The 18190-nt window shown below is 39.9% G+C and overlaps 1 protein-coding gene across 3 annotated transcripts in view; it reads right to left on the bottom strand.

Moving 5' to 3' along the window:
* GRID1 (glutamate ionotropic receptor delta type subunit 1) overlaps nucleotides 1-18190 on the bottom strand; it is a 1096368-nt gene that overhangs the window by 495072 nt on the left and 583106 nt on the right. For all 3 annotated transcript variants that reach the window (XM_061635045.1, XM_061635047.1, XM_061635044.1), the window contains exon 3: nucleotides 1985-2190. In XM_061635045.1, coding sequence (XP_061491029.1) covers nucleotides 1985-2190 — 206 coding nt within the window. The remainder of the gene's footprint in view (nucleotides 1-1984; nucleotides 2191-18190) is intronic.

The following is an 18190-nucleotide window of genomic DNA, read 5'->3' as shown; positions in this document are numbered from 1 at the left end:
TCTAGAAAAATCTCCAGAACACTTTGAAACACACAAGGGTTCTGTTGAAGGCATGTATAGGTTTTTTAGCAGGCATCAATAAGGAGAGGGTTCCCTTGAGGCAAAAAGTTTAGAAACCACTGGCTTCCACAAAGTTCTTGCTATGCTCACTGAGTTTCTTTTTTATTTCTCATTCAGTCTTTTTCCATCCATACCATAAAAGCCCACTGTCATTTGCATATTTTATCATGAAAATTTACATTCTATGCTCACAACAACAAAGCAGCCAATCCCTTGCTAAATTAAACAAAACGTTAAATGTAGAGTATAAAGCAGTGATGAACTACAATAATACTTCAATGTCATATTTGATAAAGAATAAAAACACAACAAAGAGCAATTGAGATCACATTCCCTAGGTATCACAAATGTTGCATTACCTGAGTTCTGGCACTTGTGTCTTTGATTTTCAAGTTACTAATAATCTACTTCATTTTAGAAGACAATGTGAGAAAATTAATAAATGACAATAGTATCCCACAAGATGGTGATAATCAAATTGTTGTCCAACCGTTATACTTGAATAGTAATTATTCTCCAACAATTCAATTTTTTTCTTTTTTTAAAAAAAAGATGGGAATAATTACTTTCTACTGTAGATTAATAAGAAAGTAATTGAGCTGCCATAATAAAAGTAGTGCTGTGCATGGGGACTACTACTTGTATAATTAAATACTTCTGATGATGGGACTGTTAGATGGTTCAGCTCACAGAACATTCAAATCACAGCTATTAGGCCAGACACAAAGGATGCTTGAAAAGGGAAAATTATATCTTTAAGACTGGGGGTAAGGAACATTTTACAGCCTAAGGGCCACATTCCCCTGCGGACAACATTCTGGGGCCCACATGCCAGTGGTAAGTGGGGCCAAAGGCAAAACATGGGTGGAGCAATGGATATGACTCTTACCCTTGTACAGTAGGCTCCATTCCAGACTTGCAAAATTCAGAGATTTCTACACATATACACACACACCTCCATCCTTCATTCAGGCAAGCAAGAGGCATTATCCTATTTCATTTCAACACTACATTCCAGTGAGTCTAACGAGGACACAGAGCAGTGCCAGTGAGTGGGGTGGCCGGGGGAGAGGGTGTTGTCAGATGAGATCTCAGAGGGCCAGATAGAAAGGCTGGAGGGCCATATTTGGCCCCTGGACTTGAGGTTCTTTATTACTTTTTAGATGGTCAGGTATACCACATTTCAGATAACCAAAATTGCTGAAGAAAAAGTTTTCTGCTGTGCTATCCCTTCCCTTTCACATTCCCAGTCCGCATTTTAAGCCATCTCCCTTAATTCTTTATCCCCCTTACCCCCAAAACTAAAAGTAACAGTTCCCTGCAGTCCCATGTCCTCATCTAGGTTTTCATGGTCTAACTGATATTCCTGAAAATACAAGATCAATTCATCAACTAATGCACTGCTCTTCAAGTACTCTCCAGCATAACTGAGACAATATGAAATCTCACTCATTGTCAATTTCAAAACAGAAATACTACTGTTACACACACATGTTAGCTTTGCAGCCCACATCAAACCTGCTTTATGAGAACCTTGAGGGTTTCAGATATAATGTTGAAGATGGATGCAGGCTTATTTAGGCCTTACCTACACACCTCTGACAGAGCTTTTAACACAGGCCTGTTGAGACCCAGCTTAAAGTCCATAACATGAATGTGGAAGATATAAGTATTTCCCAGATACTCCAGAGTCAGCAAGTGTCTCTCACATCTGTGTGCATTAGCGCTTTCCAAAAAAATTCCCAGGACTGCACATATATTTTTTACTAGAAGTACAACTAGAAACTGACTATTTAATATTGCAGCAGATTAGTATGCATAGGCACACCTTCTCAAAATAACTCTTTAACTTTCGAGGCACAATGTGATCTATTTTGAGTTAAAAAAAACTCCCCATACAAAATTCCAGAAAGAATGTACTCACCTCGTTGATAAAGGTTTGTGCTCCCCTTGGACTCAGAAGTAAGATAGCTCTTCGTAATGTATCTCTATAGCGATTCAATTCCTCTGTTTTCATAGTAGTAAAAAGGCTTGCAAAAACCCTGCTGATGTTTCTGTCTACTTTTTGTAAAGATACGTCAAGTCCTAGCTTTGAAGCTTGGTCCAGAAATCCTTGCAGACCACGAATATCTGTCAAAGAGAAATACAATTGATATTTCTGGTGTTTCAAAGTTAGCAGCAAAGAAAAAGCAATGGCAATGGCCAGGATCCAAAGAGCTGCATATTTTCATTGCAGGAGCTGTTGCTAGCCCAGTGGAATTTTCATTGAACAAATTACTAGTATGTCAAATTAAAAACAACAACAATCTGCCATTGAAAGTCCCCATATTCAGAGATAGCCCAAGTCATTATGGTGCCTGTGATACAAAATCAAAATAGTGCTCTCTAGTGGGGGCAGATAATTAATTCTGAATTACATAAGTGATAATTTGCTGCCCTTCAGTTGTATCCCCAAATCTGTCTTTCTGATCATGGCCCCAGCCTTGATGGCATTTGGTATGGGTAAACATTTGGGCTCCAGAAATATTGCTGCAGTTCTGTGTATCTGGCTCAAAATGTTTTAAGTTAAGACCTGTTGTTTCAATAGGTAAAGATGTCTTTAGCAATTTGCTATCACTGTGCTTTGCAATGTTAATTTCACCTCAGTGAACATCTCTGTGAACAGTGGTGAAGCAACCATGGCCTTCACTTATATTTCCTGCAGACATGTTAAATGCAACACTTCCTGCCATGAGATCATGAAAGCATTGCCATGCAACCCACAGTGACTTCCATCAAGGCCAATCTGCAAACTGACCTGAGAACCACACCTGAGATGTTGCTAAATTTCACATTCTTATTCACTGCCTTGTCTGTAAAAAGAAGGCTTTAAAATTTTGGAACAGCAGCACAACAAAATAGAACCCTAACTTGTGAAGCGATGGTTATTTTAGTACAACGGAAATAAACTAGGAACATTAGATTTTGTCCTTGCAGATAACATTGCCAACTCCAAATAAATATGGATAACTTAATATTTTTGCTCAATAATATGAAAGCTTTTGTAAGGTTATAGAAGGCAGGTCATATGCTGCACATATGACCCATGCCATAGGGATACTGCTGAAAATGCCATTTTCACGGCAATGTCTCCACCCTCCCTCCATAACATTAAGAATTCCTCATTAAACCACAAACTGTTTTCAATACAGCATTTTCACATATCTGTGCTACATTGTGGCCTAAATGTTTATGTACTGTAATGCAATGACATACTTATTTGCTTGACTTATAGTGTGCCCAAATCTGGAGTTTCTCCATTCCTAAAGCAACCATACAATGCAAATTACCAATATTCCCTTATGGGAGAGCAATAATGGAGTCTAAGGGATGGTTATTCGTAAAAGCCCACCAGTAAATCCAGAAGTGTAAAACTAGCACCTCTGCCCTTCCACCAAGAAGTTCAGAGTAAATTAGTTTTCCTTCATTTTACCCATACAACAACTCTGTTAGGATGAGAAGTGTTTAAATGTAGGTTTAACCATACTCCGCATCTCATTGAAATGAATGCAGTATGCAAGTGCTGGGAACTTTAAACGTTAAAAAGACAAATTCTTTAGAAAAAATAAAAAAGAGAAATATTATTATACCATCTGTGCTAGGGAAAAAACTGATTATGCTCATAATTACTAGAGTTTGGATCCATTTTTAGTAATATTTAGTGCAGACACATTGGAATCAATGGATCTATTATAAGCACAATGATGATGCAATTTACTAGTTAAAATATTTTATCGATGCTATCATTCTGGTGATTGCCTTTTGCAAATTCAGATACTGCAGAAGGTATTCAACTAATGTGTCCCGTTAGCACCAAGATTTCCACCTGCACAAGAGGACTTTCCCCCTTCTCTTTCCCCACCCCTCTCCCCAAAATCTGCTCCAGTGGTTTGAGGGAACTCCTAGAACATATTTAGGAGATGCATGGGGGAAGGAGAGGGGGAGGATGTTCCACTGCACAAGCAGATATCCTTGCACTGATGTTCACACGTTCACACAGTGCTACATTGGATACAAACCTGTGATTCCTTCTTAACTGTATCACTTTATGGATCTGCAGTATTGGAAGCACAACGGCAGAGTAGTTGCTGGTTTTAATGCTGTCTAATTCTTCATATTAATGCAGAACTTGACAAATAGTGAGACAATCCTCCTTTGGGTTTGACACCTATCTCACATTTTACCAGCATCCAAAGTTATTTCCAAAAAAGGAACTTTATTTGCAATGGATGATGAATGAGGATGCTATTCCTTTAGAATGAATTATATTTTCCACAAATTTGCTACGCAACCAGATAGGAAAGCAAAAGCATTAGAAGTATGCATAATGTTTGCACGAAAAAGTAATTATCTTTTGAACTATGGTGTGTGTGTGGTGGGAAAGGAGGTGTTTTGTCTTCTTGGCTAGCAAATGCAAATCAATCCATGCTTAAATGAAAGTCCAAGAGACACCCAATTGCATTGCATGCATGGTAGAGAAACAATATACGTTAATTAAAAACAAACAACTATTCCTGCTCCAGTCCCAGTTAAAAGTTGGAAGTCATACAAAATACTTTCTTGGAATTAGAATCCAATGAATTGCCAGAGTTCTAACAAACTTTTAAATATATTAGCAAAAAGCCTATCGTTGGTGGAATGGTGACCCTGGAGATACATGGCAAGTGAATTGCAAGGGAACCTAGGGTGCAGAGCATTTTCTCCCTTGTGGGATTCATGTCCATTGGGATCAGGCTACATAGTGTCAAGAGATTATGGAAGGTTTGGGCTCTCACCACAGCAGGGTTTCCAAGTTCAAAACTTTACTTTTCCACATAGGAGTAAATGCATACACTTACTTATTTATATGGGAGACATTAAAGAAATGTACTTGAGAACAGGATTAGGGTGGGGACTCAAACTTGTTCCCTCCCAAAAGTGTCTCCTGCCATTAAGAATTAAACTCACTCTACAAAGCCTTGCTATTTGATTCATCTATATATCTCTGCATCCGTGCTTAGGGATGCTTGAGGAATTCTATTTCTGTGAATTTCAAAGCAAACTGACCTGATCTGAATGTCCCAGACAAATGTGCAGATCATAGTATAGTATAGTAGATCATTTGGATTTCACACTTTCCAAAATGTGTGATATTGTTGTTGTTATGTGCTTTCAAGTCGATTACGACTTATGGCGACCCTATGAATCAGAGACCTCCAAGAGCATCTGTCATGAACCACCCTGTTCAGATCTTGTAAGTTCAGGTCTGTGGCTTATGTTATGGAATCAATCCATCTCTTGTTTGGCCTTCCTCTTTTTCTACTCCCTGCTGTTTTTCCCAGCATTATGGTCTTTTCTAGTGAATCATGTCTTCTCATGATGTGTCCAAAGTATGATAGGCTCAGTTTCATCATTTTAGCTTCTAGTGACAGTTCTGGTTTAATTTGTTCTGACACCCAATTATTTGTCTTTTTCACAGTCCATGGTATGAGCAAAGTTCTCCTCCAACACCACATTTCAAATGGGTTGATTTTTCTCTTATCTACTTTTTTCACTGTCCAACTTTCGCATCCATACATAGAGATCGGGAATACCATGGTCTGAATGATCCTGACTTCAGTGTTCAGTGATACATCTTTGCATTTGATGACCTTTTCTAGTTCTCTCACAGCTGCCCTCCCCAGTCCTAGCCTTCTTCTCATTTCTTTAATTAATGACTTGATACTCCTTGACAAGTTCAATGTCCTCATTGTCAACTTTAAAGTTACATAAATCTTCTGTTGTCATTACTTTAGTATTTTTGATGTTCAACTGTAGTCTTGCTTTTGTGCTTTCCTCTTTAACTTTCATCAGCATTCGTTTCAAATCATTACTGGTTTCTGCTAGTACTATGGTATCGTCTGCATATCTAAAATTATTGATATTTCTCCCTCCAATTTTGACTCCTCCTTCATCTTGGTCCAATCCCACTTTCCGTATGATATGTTCTCCATAGAGATAAAACAAATAGGGTGATAAAATACACCCCTACCTCACACCCTTTCCAATTGGGAACCAATCGGTTTCTCCATATTCTATCCTTACAGTAGCGTCTTGTCCACAGTATAGGTTGTGTATCAGGACAATCAGATGCTGTGGCACTCCAATTTCTTTTAAAGCATTCCATAGTTTTTCATGATCTACACAGTCAAAGGTTTTGCTGTAATCTATAAAGCACAGGGTGATTTTCTTCTGAAATTCCTTGCTCCGTTCCATTATCCAACGTATGTTTGCCATATAATCTCTGGTGCCTCTTCCCCTTCTAAATCCAGCTTGGACCTCTGGCATTTCTCACTCTATATATGGTAAGAGCCTTTGTTGTAGAATCTTGAGCATTACTTTACTTGCATGGGATATTAAGGCAACAGTTCATTAATTACTGCATTCCCTGGGATCCCCTTCCTTTGGAATTGGGATGTATATGGAACACTTCCAGTCTGTGGGCCATTGTTTAGTTTTTCATGTTTTTGACAATTTTTTGTCAAAATCTGGACATATTCAGTCTCAGTAGCTTGTAACAACTCTATTGGTATGCCATCTGTTACTGGTGATTTGTTTCTTCCAAGTATTTTAAGAGCAGCTTTCACCTCACATTTTAAAATTTCTGGTTCTACATCATACGGTTCTTCCATGAATGAATCTGTCATCCTGGCATCTCTTTTATAGAGTTCTTCAGTGGATTGTTTCCATCTTCCTTTTATTTCATCTCAGTCAGTCAGTGTGTTTCCCTGTTGATTATTCAACATCCCTACTCTTGGTTTAAATTTCCCTTTCATTTCTCTAATCTTTTGGAATAGGGCTCTTGTTCTTCCCTTTTTGTTATCCCCTTCTATTTCTATACAATAACTATTGCAATAGTTCTCTTTGTACTAGTTGCTATATTGTTGCATTTAGGGTTCTAACCGTGTTTCTATCTCCTTTTGCTTTTGCTTTCCTTCTCTCTTTATCCATTTTAAGAGTTTTGTCACTCATCCATTGAGGTCTTTCTCTGTTTTTAACTAGAGGTATTGTCTTTTTGCATTCTTCCCTGATAATGTCTCTGACTTCACTCCATAATTCTTCTGGTTCTCTGTCAACTAAGTTTAAAGCCTCAAATCTGTTCCTTATTTGATCTTTATATTCTTCTGGGATGGTATTTAAATTGTATTTTGGCATTATGATTGCTTTGTTGTTGTTCTTTAGCTTTACTCTGATTTTCAATACGACCATGATCTGTACCGCAGTCTGCTCCTAGTCTTGTTTTCACAGAAAGTATGGAACTTCTCCATCTTCTGTTACCAATTATATAATCAATTTGATTCCTATATTGACCATTTGGTGATGTCCATGTGTACAGTCATCTTTTCAGTTGCTCAAAAAATGTGTTTGCAAGAAACAAATGATTGGCTTCACAGAATTCAATAAGTCTTTCTCCTGCTTCATTTCTGTCTCCTAGGCCCCATTCCCCACGATTCCTAATTCTTCTCTGTTCCCTACTTTTGCATTCCAATCCCCCATGATGATCAGCACATCTTGTTTTGGTGTGTGATCAATTTCTTTCTGTACCTCTGCGTAAAATCTCTCCAATTCTTCTTCTGTGTTTGCCGTTGGAGCATAGACTTGAATGATGGTTATGTTAATAGGTTTCCCATTTAATCTCATTGATATCACTCACTCAGACCTTGCGTTGTAGCTCCTAATTGCTTTGGCTACATCACTTCTCACTATTAAAGCAACCCCGTTTCTTCTTAATTTCTAATTTCCTGCATAAAATATTTTGTAGTTGCCTGATTGAAAGTGTCCCATTCCTGTCCATTTCAATTCACTCACATCAAGTCTTGTAATGTTGATACATTCCATTTCTTGCTTGACAATTTCTAACTTTCCCTGGTTCATGCTTCTCATATTCCATGTTCCTATTGTGTGCATCATACAAATCCAGACTCATCTTTCGCATCTGTACGCATCAGCCTCTGGGCTCCCTTTCGGCTTTGACCCAGCTGCTTCATTATTCACAGCGCTACTCGTACTTGTCCTTTGTTCTTCCCCGGTAGCTCGGTGAGTGCCAACTGACCTGGGGGTCTCATCTTCCAGCACTATCTCGTGTTGCATTTTGGATACTCTGTTCATAGAGTTTTTGTGGTAAGTGGTATTCAGAGGTGGTTTACCAGTGCCTTCCTCTGAGTTTGGATGCATCTTAGTCTGCCTTTCTGCCTTGGGTGCCCCTGCTAGGAGACTCCTGACGGCATTGTTCCCAGCTTCTTCAACACTCTCAAACCCTCTTACCATGTTAAGGTGTGCATCCTAAAGGGGGTGTGATATAGTTTCTGCTAATAAAATAAAATGTATACATTGAGATAAAATGCATATGCAAATACACATTTTATGATAAATTATATAATAAAATGTGTTTAAATATAAGTTTAAATATAAAATGGCAGATTAACGTGGAAACAGGACAGTATGGACTTCTGAATGAACATTTGTGAAATTGATAATGGACCAGAAATAGAATGATTTCTCCATCCATATTCTCACAATTTTGTTTTGTGGTCACACTAGAATATGGTGGAATAGTTGGGAAATGAAACAAAATGTTGAAATGAAACTGATTTTTTTTATAGCCATTCTCTAGTGTTCACATTGGACTAGAGTGAGTGTTCCTTCCTTTAAGTAGAGGAAAGGAGATGGGAGCAGTAAGGACTAGACATTTGAAAACTGCATTTGCAGGCATGCACTGTGAAGGCATGAGGTTCGCTGCCTAGTTCCAATCCACTTGTATTCTGACAGTCCATTGTTCAATCCCGATCTGCCCTTTTTTTGTTCCTGCTTGTTTTGGCACTTGCCAATTCGATCCACTGTGTTTGTTTGTTTGTTTGTTTGTTGATTCGATGTGCGGGGTGTTTTTGTGGATGGGGCAAATTTTTTTTTGTAATTTTTAACATAAATACTTATGTGAATGATCACAGTGGTCCACATGGGTTTTCCCCCTATTTACATATCAATGAGGCAGATAATCACCTTTGAGTATGTCTCTTGCCTTGGGCTAACTGATGTGCTGCTTAATGATTCTCCTCCCTTTCACTATTCTTGAATTAGTTTGTCAGCACCACTGCAGCAGCATCAGCACCACCACTAGTATCACCTTGTATTTTTATTCACACACACACACACACACACACACACACATTTAGCAGAGAGAGAGAGAGAGAGAGAAACCCTCATGAGCTGAGGACAGCAGCAATGAAAGTGGGGTGGATTGAGTGGGTCAGTCTCTCTCATCATCATAATGTTTCCTGCGCAAGAGGATGGAGATTCAGAATGCTCTGAGCTGCCTTGTTTGAAAAACACAAAATTGCAGGATGATTTGACAATTAACACTGATGACATATATAGCCTAGGGCAGGGCAGGCAGCCAATTTTTTGCATTATATTGCGATAATAACACAACATTTTTTGTAATATATAATGGCGGTCGTTATCACACCTACAATGATACAAATGCAGCAACACTGAGGAAATTACAAAGATAATTACACAAAATAGGAGAAAAAATTTGGGGGGGAAATCTGTGCTGATCGCAGCTACAAAGTCTGTGCCGATTACAGCCGCAGCCCACCGCAAGAAACCAGTGCCGGTCCGAAAAAATGGTGGATTGTTGAATTCAGTCGGAGTCCAGTACCAAGTCTGATTTAGCGGATATTCTCCCCCGTGCCTAGAAGTCACAGAATGGTATACAGTTGAAGAGTGTGGATATGGCTGCAGGATCACTCACTCTATCCTACATAACTGATCTTATTCATCCTGAAGCATTTTTGTGGACAAAGGAATGAGGCTAATGTTGATAGCCTCATTTCCCACTGAAATCATCCTTCATATTAGGTATGTTGTGGGAACTATAGTTCTTTCAAAACCTCCTGTTATGATATGGTGGGGGGAGGGAGAGAGGCAGGCATAGAAGGAAAATTTCTCCCTTTTGCCGCTCATCTCTGGTGCTACTTATGCTCCTGCCAATAAGGTCAGTACGTATTTGGGGGCTGAGATGTGGCAAGAATGACTTTGGAGGGGAACAAGAGGGCAGCTGTAATAAGTGGGTGTGGGACAACACTCCTATAAGCCTTTGGATTTGCTTTATAACTTTCCCATTTTTTCTCATTTTGTGGGAGCGGGGGAAATAGTGTATGAATGTGGGTGAACCAAGCAAATATAAGGAGGGCTATCTCTACTTCATACACCCAACCAATGGTCACTCTGCCTCTGATTAGTTCATGTTTCTAATGTACCCACCACCAGAATTTTTATAATCGTAGCCAACCCATTCTTATCTTTCTCCCATCTTGTCATTAAATTATTTTGTTTCCAGTCCTGCCAGTTCTTTTAAAGAACTCTCATTTCTGGTTGTTTTATTTATTGTGTGTAATGCTTCCTGCTCACAAAATGACACTGTACGTACAATGAAATATCTACCTTGGTACCAAATAAAGTGGTGTGTGGGTGGGTGTGTTTTAAATCTATTTATAATGTTACTTTTCTGTGTCTCACTGGTGAAGACATTTCCCATAGCCTTCATCCTTGGTAGAATAATCAGCATGGATCAGTCTTTCTCAGTACACATTAGATTTGCTTGTTCCACCACATCGCTGCTTCTGTATTTACCTTACCTACTATCTCATAACACTATAACTTGTTGGCATTTATAGTTAGTCAAAGTGGACAACACAAATTTCCCAAGCTAGCAAAGAGTATCATTGTGCCTGCTGGTTGTATGATGTGATTTGCCTACGTTAAGTCACTTAACTTTAGATCACTGTGCCTTCTGACGCATATAACACACATGAAGATTAAGAACATGATAGAAAGCTATGGTAATTCTACTGCTATCAGACAAAGGCAGGGACTACAAACAAGATGCTTCATTTTCCACAGAGTCTTTCATTAATGAAAGTCTTGGGAAATTCTAATCAGAAATGCCACTTTGCTATTTTTGTCCTCTGAAGAGGATGAAAAAGTTACTGAAAAGAATAAACATCCCTAACCCAAATTCTTCCATCAAAAACCAAGAGTATGAATCAGCGAAACTTTGGCCTTAATCCACAGTATTTCTTGCCTACTTATCCAAAAAAAATTCACATTTGGTCTAAACAGCTGAGAATTTTTTCTTCAGACTGACCAAGTATACACCTCTACTCACTGGAACTGCCAAAACCTCATTTTCTTAAGAATGGAACAATGGTTGCTTTTACCATTTATCTGGAACTTGTTTTCTTGATTCAGTTCCTACTTTATAGCTTCTGAGTTTCCTGTTTCACTAGCTGTGTTCACATGTAACATTAAGCCATGTTTTAGTGCTACACAGGTGAGCCTCCACAGGGCTCATTCACTTCCTTCTCCTCCTCCTCCATCACATCCAGGAGGACTTCTGCCATGTTTAGTTTCACTTTTAAAGCATCTCAGTTTAGCATTACATATGAACCAGAGATCCTAGATTAAAACAAACTCTGTCTGGATTTTCAACAAGCCAACTTCATACCATGGTTTATGAGGCTGACTTGTCTAACCTGCCATTGCTGCCAGGAGGCTGATACAGTCCAAATCTACTCCTGCTCCTTATACCAATAGGATAACTGGTCAGATTGCATTGACTAATGGAAAAAGATTGATCACAGACTTCTTTTCTTTTCTTTTTGAAAAAAAAATACTTTGCACCTCTAGACTCATGCTGCACTCATACCTCCCTTGTAGTATCATTAGGGTTTTTGTTTATTGGTGGTGGTGGTGGTTTGGATTTGCCTCTTTGGAACTTGTCTGATGTCTGAACTTCCTTTCTTGGCCTCACGTTTTCATTCTGCTTCATCCAAGCAAACCTAAAACTCTGCCTGGTCTTCTCAAAGAGCTACGTTTTGCAGACATGATCGATTTGTTTACACTTCCCTGGGTTTCCGTTTTTACATTCCCAACACCTTCCAATAATTGTCTCTGCTATGTTTTGCACCATTTTTATAGGCTGCATGTGAAAGCTTTAAAAGGCATTAACACCAACATCACACATTAACAGGCTTTAACATACTGTGTGGGTCATGCTGGAACAAGAAATAGACAGTTATTGGTGCCACACGTCTAGACTGATGTGACCAGCACAGTGCTCCTTAAGGCAAGAAGCAGAAAGCTTTACACATAAGTTATATTCATTACAAGCTGTCAGGCCTTGCTGGAGGGACCAAGGAACATAACCTTCCTACTCCCATCTTAGAAAAACAAGAATAATATTTCCATGGGTGTACCTTTCATTACTGTATCCCCTGATTACTCTTGTCAAGGGGTGACTAACCTGTAGCCCTCCACATGCTGCTGGACTACAACTCCCATTGTCCCTTATTACTGCACAAGCTGGCTAGGGCTGATGGAAGCTGAAGTTCAACAAAATCTGGAGGACCAGATGTGTGTTATCCCTGCCGTAGTATAATCCCTTTATTGTGACTAACTCAAAGGTCACAAAAATTGCAAATTGCAGACAATGTCTTTCATAATGACCAGCAAAATCTGTCTGTTTTACTCTTCTTCGTCTTATTTTTGCTTAACTTTCAGCCTGATGAAGAACTTGGATGAACCAAAAAGCTTGCTCAGTTCTTTGTGATTTTAAAAATTTAATAAAGGTATTAAACTGCTACTGTAACTTTTGGATTTTTGTAATAGTCTCCCTAAAATTTTTAATTTCCATCCTGTGAGAAAGTTATGACCCACTTTATTGTCAAATCATAAGCTTACAGAGTTGGAAGAGATATTGGACATCACTTAGTCCAACCCTATTATCAATGTAGGTTCCACAATGGAGGATGCATCTACAGCATCCCTGAAAGATGGTCATCTGTTTAAATACCTCCAGCAGAGTACCAATCATCTCCTGAGGCAATTGAATCCATTCCAAAACAGCTCTTACCATGAGGAAGCTTCTCCTAACATTTGCCTAAAATCTGCTTCCCTGCAATTTCTATCCATTGGTTTTGGTTCTACCCCCTAGAGCAGGGGTGGTGAACCTTTGGCACTCCAGATGTTGCTGAACCACAACTCCCTCATCCCTGCCCTTGGGCCATTCTTGCTGGGAATGATGGGAATTGTAGTTCAGCAACATCTGGAGTGCCAAAGGTTTGCCACCCCTGCCCTAGAGCAACAGAGTACAAGCCTGCTTCATCATTTGGGCGACAGCCCTTCTCCCTTCATTATTTTCTTCTGCAGGTGAAACATATGCAGCCTTTTCAAACAGTTTCTTGTAGGACTCGGTTTCCAGATCCTATTGCCCTCCTTGGGGCACATTCTAATATCCTCCTTATGATGTGGTGAACAGCAGTGGGCACCGTACTACAGATGCAGCCTGACCAGCATCGAACAGAGCAGAACTATTCTTTTTCATGATCTTATCCATTGGGACTTATCTGTCATCCATGCCTTTAGATCCTTGAGGATGAATTACTGTAATACACTGCATATTGCGTTGCCCTTAATATAATGACTTCCTGGAAGTTTCAGGTGGTGCAGAATTCAGTGGCCAACCTCCTTGCTGGGATGGGTTGCAGATGATGCATTAAAACAGTGCTTCAGCATCTGTCACATACAAGTTAAGGTGTTGGTTTGCATCTAAAAAGTTTTCACTTATAAAGCCACTAATGGTTTGGGTACTAAATATTGCAAAGACCACCTTCTCTCATCTGCACCATTGTGATTCTTCTTGACGACCCCATCCATGCAGCAAATTCAAAGAGAAAAGAATGTAGAAAAGTGTTGTCAGTAGCTGCCCCACAGTTACAGCACTCCCTCCTTCCCCTAGCCTCTAAGGTCTAGAGATTCAGCAAATTCCAATCTTTTGTTGTTTCTGAGAGAACAGTAAAGCCTTCCTTTTTGATTTGGGCATTCAATGGGCAGGATTAATCAAGTGGGAAGGGAGTAACATTTATTTAACTGGGAATTTTGTTTTTCTGTGTATTGATTTTAGTTGCATGCCCCTTGGGAAGGGGTAAACAGAAATTCTATCACCCAATGAATAAATATATATCCCCAGTGACAAGGAAAAAGACCTCAACATTTCATCTTGTTGATACTAGACCCCCAGTACCTTGTTTCTTCAGACTGAACATTTTCACTTCCTTGTCTTGGTGGGGGGAATGGGACATGAATGATTCAACAGAAGAAACAAGGACGATGCCTGGGATCCTCCTCCCAAAGCTAATAACCATTCAGCAGGGAAGGAGAAAAGAAAATAGCTTCAGCTGACCAAGATAGATCTCACAAAGCCATTTGCCATTGTTTATACATAGGGAAATGTCATTAGAATGAGCTCAAATAAGCATGCCCTGTGTAAGTCTCCCCCACATCCCAACCAGGAAACTACAAGCAGGTAGCAGCCTAGTTTTGCCACTCTTAATATAGCAACATTTCCTGTTGCTGTGTCAACATCTAGGCTCCAAACACATTCTGAGTGAAGGCTATTCTCTCCAGAGTTGGTTCGTACAGTTAACTACACTTCCACAAATACAGGACTCCCTTCAAGTCAATCCTGACTTATGGCTACCCTATGAATAGGGATTTCATGGTAAGCTGTATTCAGAGGGAGTTTACCACTGCCTCCCTCTGAGGCTAGTCCTCCCCAGCTGGCTAGGGCCTGCTCAGCTTGCCACAGCTGCACAAGCCAGCCCCTTCCTTGTCCGCAACTGCCAGCTGGGGGGCAATTGGGCTCCTTGGGACTATGCAACTTGCCCACGGCTGCACAGGTGGTAGGGCACATAACCCTTGAGCCACTCACTGTGAGGGTGATCTTTAGCTGGCCCTTTACACCCAGGAGACACAAGTGGGGATTTGAACTCACAGACTCTGGACTCTCAGCCAGGCTCTCCTCCACACTGTGCATAAATAACAGCTCATATTGCTGGTCTACTCACATAAACAGTGTAACATCAAAGCAGACTTTTTACTCAAATCTCCCCTTTCCTTCTGTGAACTGGAAAATTTCAACTTGTAATTTTCCAGTTCAGGGAAGAGGAGCCACAATCTCATGCAAGTTCATTGCTCTGACATTCCACTGCTCACATGAGCACACTAATCACATGATTTTTATTTTGGTCTGGGGGTATATATTTATTTGGACAGGTGAGCCAGCTTTAGACTGCCAGTACTGATTCACAGATTGACAAGTAGTTCTAGTAACTAGATGATCAGGTGTACTTAGTTATTGGCCAATGGTGAGAGTTACAATGGTCATGTTTTGGTGACCATTTTGTAATTTTTAGCACATAAAACTCAATCTGACAGAATCTAATGTAAGTCTGTTCCAGAAATGGAAATGCATATGGAGAGGACTAAGAAAAGGCTACTGACATCTTCTGAAAATCAGTAGGCAGAACATGTGACGAACTTCTTCCACTATGGAGAACAGAAAGAGGTGACTAGGAAAATCTCTGTGTGCACATGCACCACATAGCTTCTATGAGTCTGTTAGCACTGCTTTGTCCAAAGCCCAATGGACCACTTCAAGCATCAGTTTCAATACAGCATTTGAAACAAGGGCATGGTCTGAAGGCACATAAGGCCACCCCTTTGCTGATGCTAAGCAGTTCTGGGTCTGGTCAGTGCCTGGATGGGAGACTGCCTGGGAACCACATGTATGCCCCCTCAGGTTCTATGATGAAAGAAAGACAGAGTATAAATGTAATCAATAAATAAATAATACACCAATAATTATCCCAAAGCAATGGTTCTTCAAATAATAAAAGCATTCCCATACTTTCCAGAACAATCAAGCTAGGGCGGGGGCACAGACCTAACATTGACATTTTCACTTCAAAAGCTAAATGTTTCACAGGCAGCAACCAAACTAAGATCACAGCAGAAAGAGGTGTACAAATCCAGCTTCAGGCACTACCACTTCTTCCTGTGTGCTCCAAAAATCCAATCGCATGTGCAAACTGCTTTTGTCAACTTATCTGTGACTGGACAACCAGCCAGATAGGCGACTAACAAATCTAATAAATAAATAAAATATTTCCTGATGTTCTTTCTTCTGTGTGGGTGTAGCTAGAGCTTGGTTCTCTATATTGACCCCTGTGGACTATTATCCCGTTACTTGCTTCACAAAATCAAACTTTCTGAATGGTGCTTCAGACATTCAAATGTGGTGCCAAAGCTCTTATAGAGTTGGCATCTTGCTTGAAACATTTCCATTTAAAACCACTTTTAAATGGAAATGTATATAACAAACATTTTGGGGGATGCTTTCGCTGACATGAAATAAATTCTAAATTATCCTTCTGACTGTTGTCAGTCAGTCATTTCCTGAGAATTAAAGCAACCCCAGTAATAAAAGAACAGCATTATATCCCACAGCCACTCAAAGTATTTTAAAGGTAGACCAAATGAATCAACCAAGGGCATCATCCAGCCAAAGTTAAACTTCCAGGAATTTACATGGGAGACAAAATTCAACTTAACTTAAAAATGCTTAACTTTCCCCAGCTTTTTAGGGCAATAGAAAAGCAGTACTGAGCCTTGGTTTCCTAAATGTCTGAGAACCAAGGCACATTTCTTACGCAACCCTTTTTATGTTTAGAAGAGAAAAAACTGTATGTTCTCACACATGGTTATATAGTAGGGCCCCGCTTTATGGCGTTCCGCTTTACGGCGCTTCGTTCATGCGGCGGTTTTCAATTAGGGAAAGGCCCCGCTCTTACAGCGCTTGTTCCGCTAATACGGCGGGATTTTTCCGTTGTGCGCCGTTTTGACGTCATTTTGACATCATTTTCGCGCGACGCAGCCCATTATAGTCTATGGGGCCCCGCTTTATGGCGATTTCTATTTTATGGTGGGGGCCTGGTCCCTAACCCGCCATATTAGCGGGGCCCTACTGTACCCTGTGTTTCTCCATGAAGAACTCTTCTGGGCATGTCTTCCAACTAGCAAGAGGCAAGGCATGAAGATCAGGTCTAAACAGTATATCATGCAGAGACACACTGGGCAGCTGGAACAATTTTGCAGTGGGAATTTGGCCAGAAAAGTTATGGAAAGGACAACAAATATGATTGGCTAGTTGAAAACTAAGTCTCCTAAACACTCCAGAAGCAAAGTCTAGTCCTCACAAAATTTTGTCAAATTTTTTCCTAATGCAAACATTTATGTATGTAATTTTACCTAATATACCCATTGTTGCAAGCAAACTATGTTATTTTTACTAATATATGTATTTGTATGCGCACTTTCTCCTAATATTCCAAAATTTGCACACTTTTTTTGGTTGGTGATCTGCTTCACAAAATGTGGAGAAATGTGAATTTTGAAGTTCTGCTGTGTTTTGGTTCATAAATTGTTTGGAGAATTACAAATTAGGTAGGTTTGCATTAAAATGTAAATGAACCTGATTTTCTCCCGTCCCTAGTTTAAACTGTGTACAATGCATGCTGGCGATAGGTGGGTGTCATTGCATCAACAGGCTCCACCCCAACCTACATGATTTCATTTAAAAGTCTGAAGAACCATTCAGAGACTTTAAACAAACATATAGGATGGGGCCAAGCCTATTTCTATGACCATCCTCCACACATTTGTTGTAACCATTTGGAACATCTGTTAGAAGCTTTGCTCTAAGACAGCCTTTCCCAACTAGTGGGCCACCAGATGTTTTTGGACCACAATTCCCATCTTTCCTGACCATTGGCAATGCTGGCTGAGGCTGATGGGAGTTGTGGTCCAACAACACCTGGTGGCCCACTAGTTAGGAAAGGCTGCTCTAATATGTATGAGTTCCAGAAGTGGGCACAGCCAGCTTGTCTCTACACACAGCCGAAGTGTTTGTCATTTGGACTTTCACTTGAAGCATGAAGAGCGGCTTTGTTAAGTCACCTGCATATCTAGTATGCTACTTCTGTGTAATATGCAAAGCCACTCTTAAGATATTTAGCATGTTTGTTTTCTGAAACAATGAGAAAGGGCAGCATGCATAGCCAAAAAAGCTACATTCCTTATTCAACTAACCATCAACAGCATATCTCTCCATTAGAATTATTTTAAGACTAACAGAGACAACCGTTGAGACATTAGTTGTGTTATTCCTGAA

Source organism: Rhineura floridana, chromosome 7 (genome assembly GCF_030035675.1).
Source record: "Rhineura floridana isolate rRhiFlo1 chromosome 7, rRhiFlo1.hap2, whole genome shotgun sequence".
In the NCBI taxonomy this organism is placed as follows: Eukaryota; Metazoa; Chordata; class Lepidosauria; order Squamata; family Rhineuridae; genus Rhineura; species Rhineura floridana.
The sequence above is the reverse complement of the archived record's forward strand: the minus strand, read 5'-3'. Positions and strand labels throughout refer to the sequence as shown.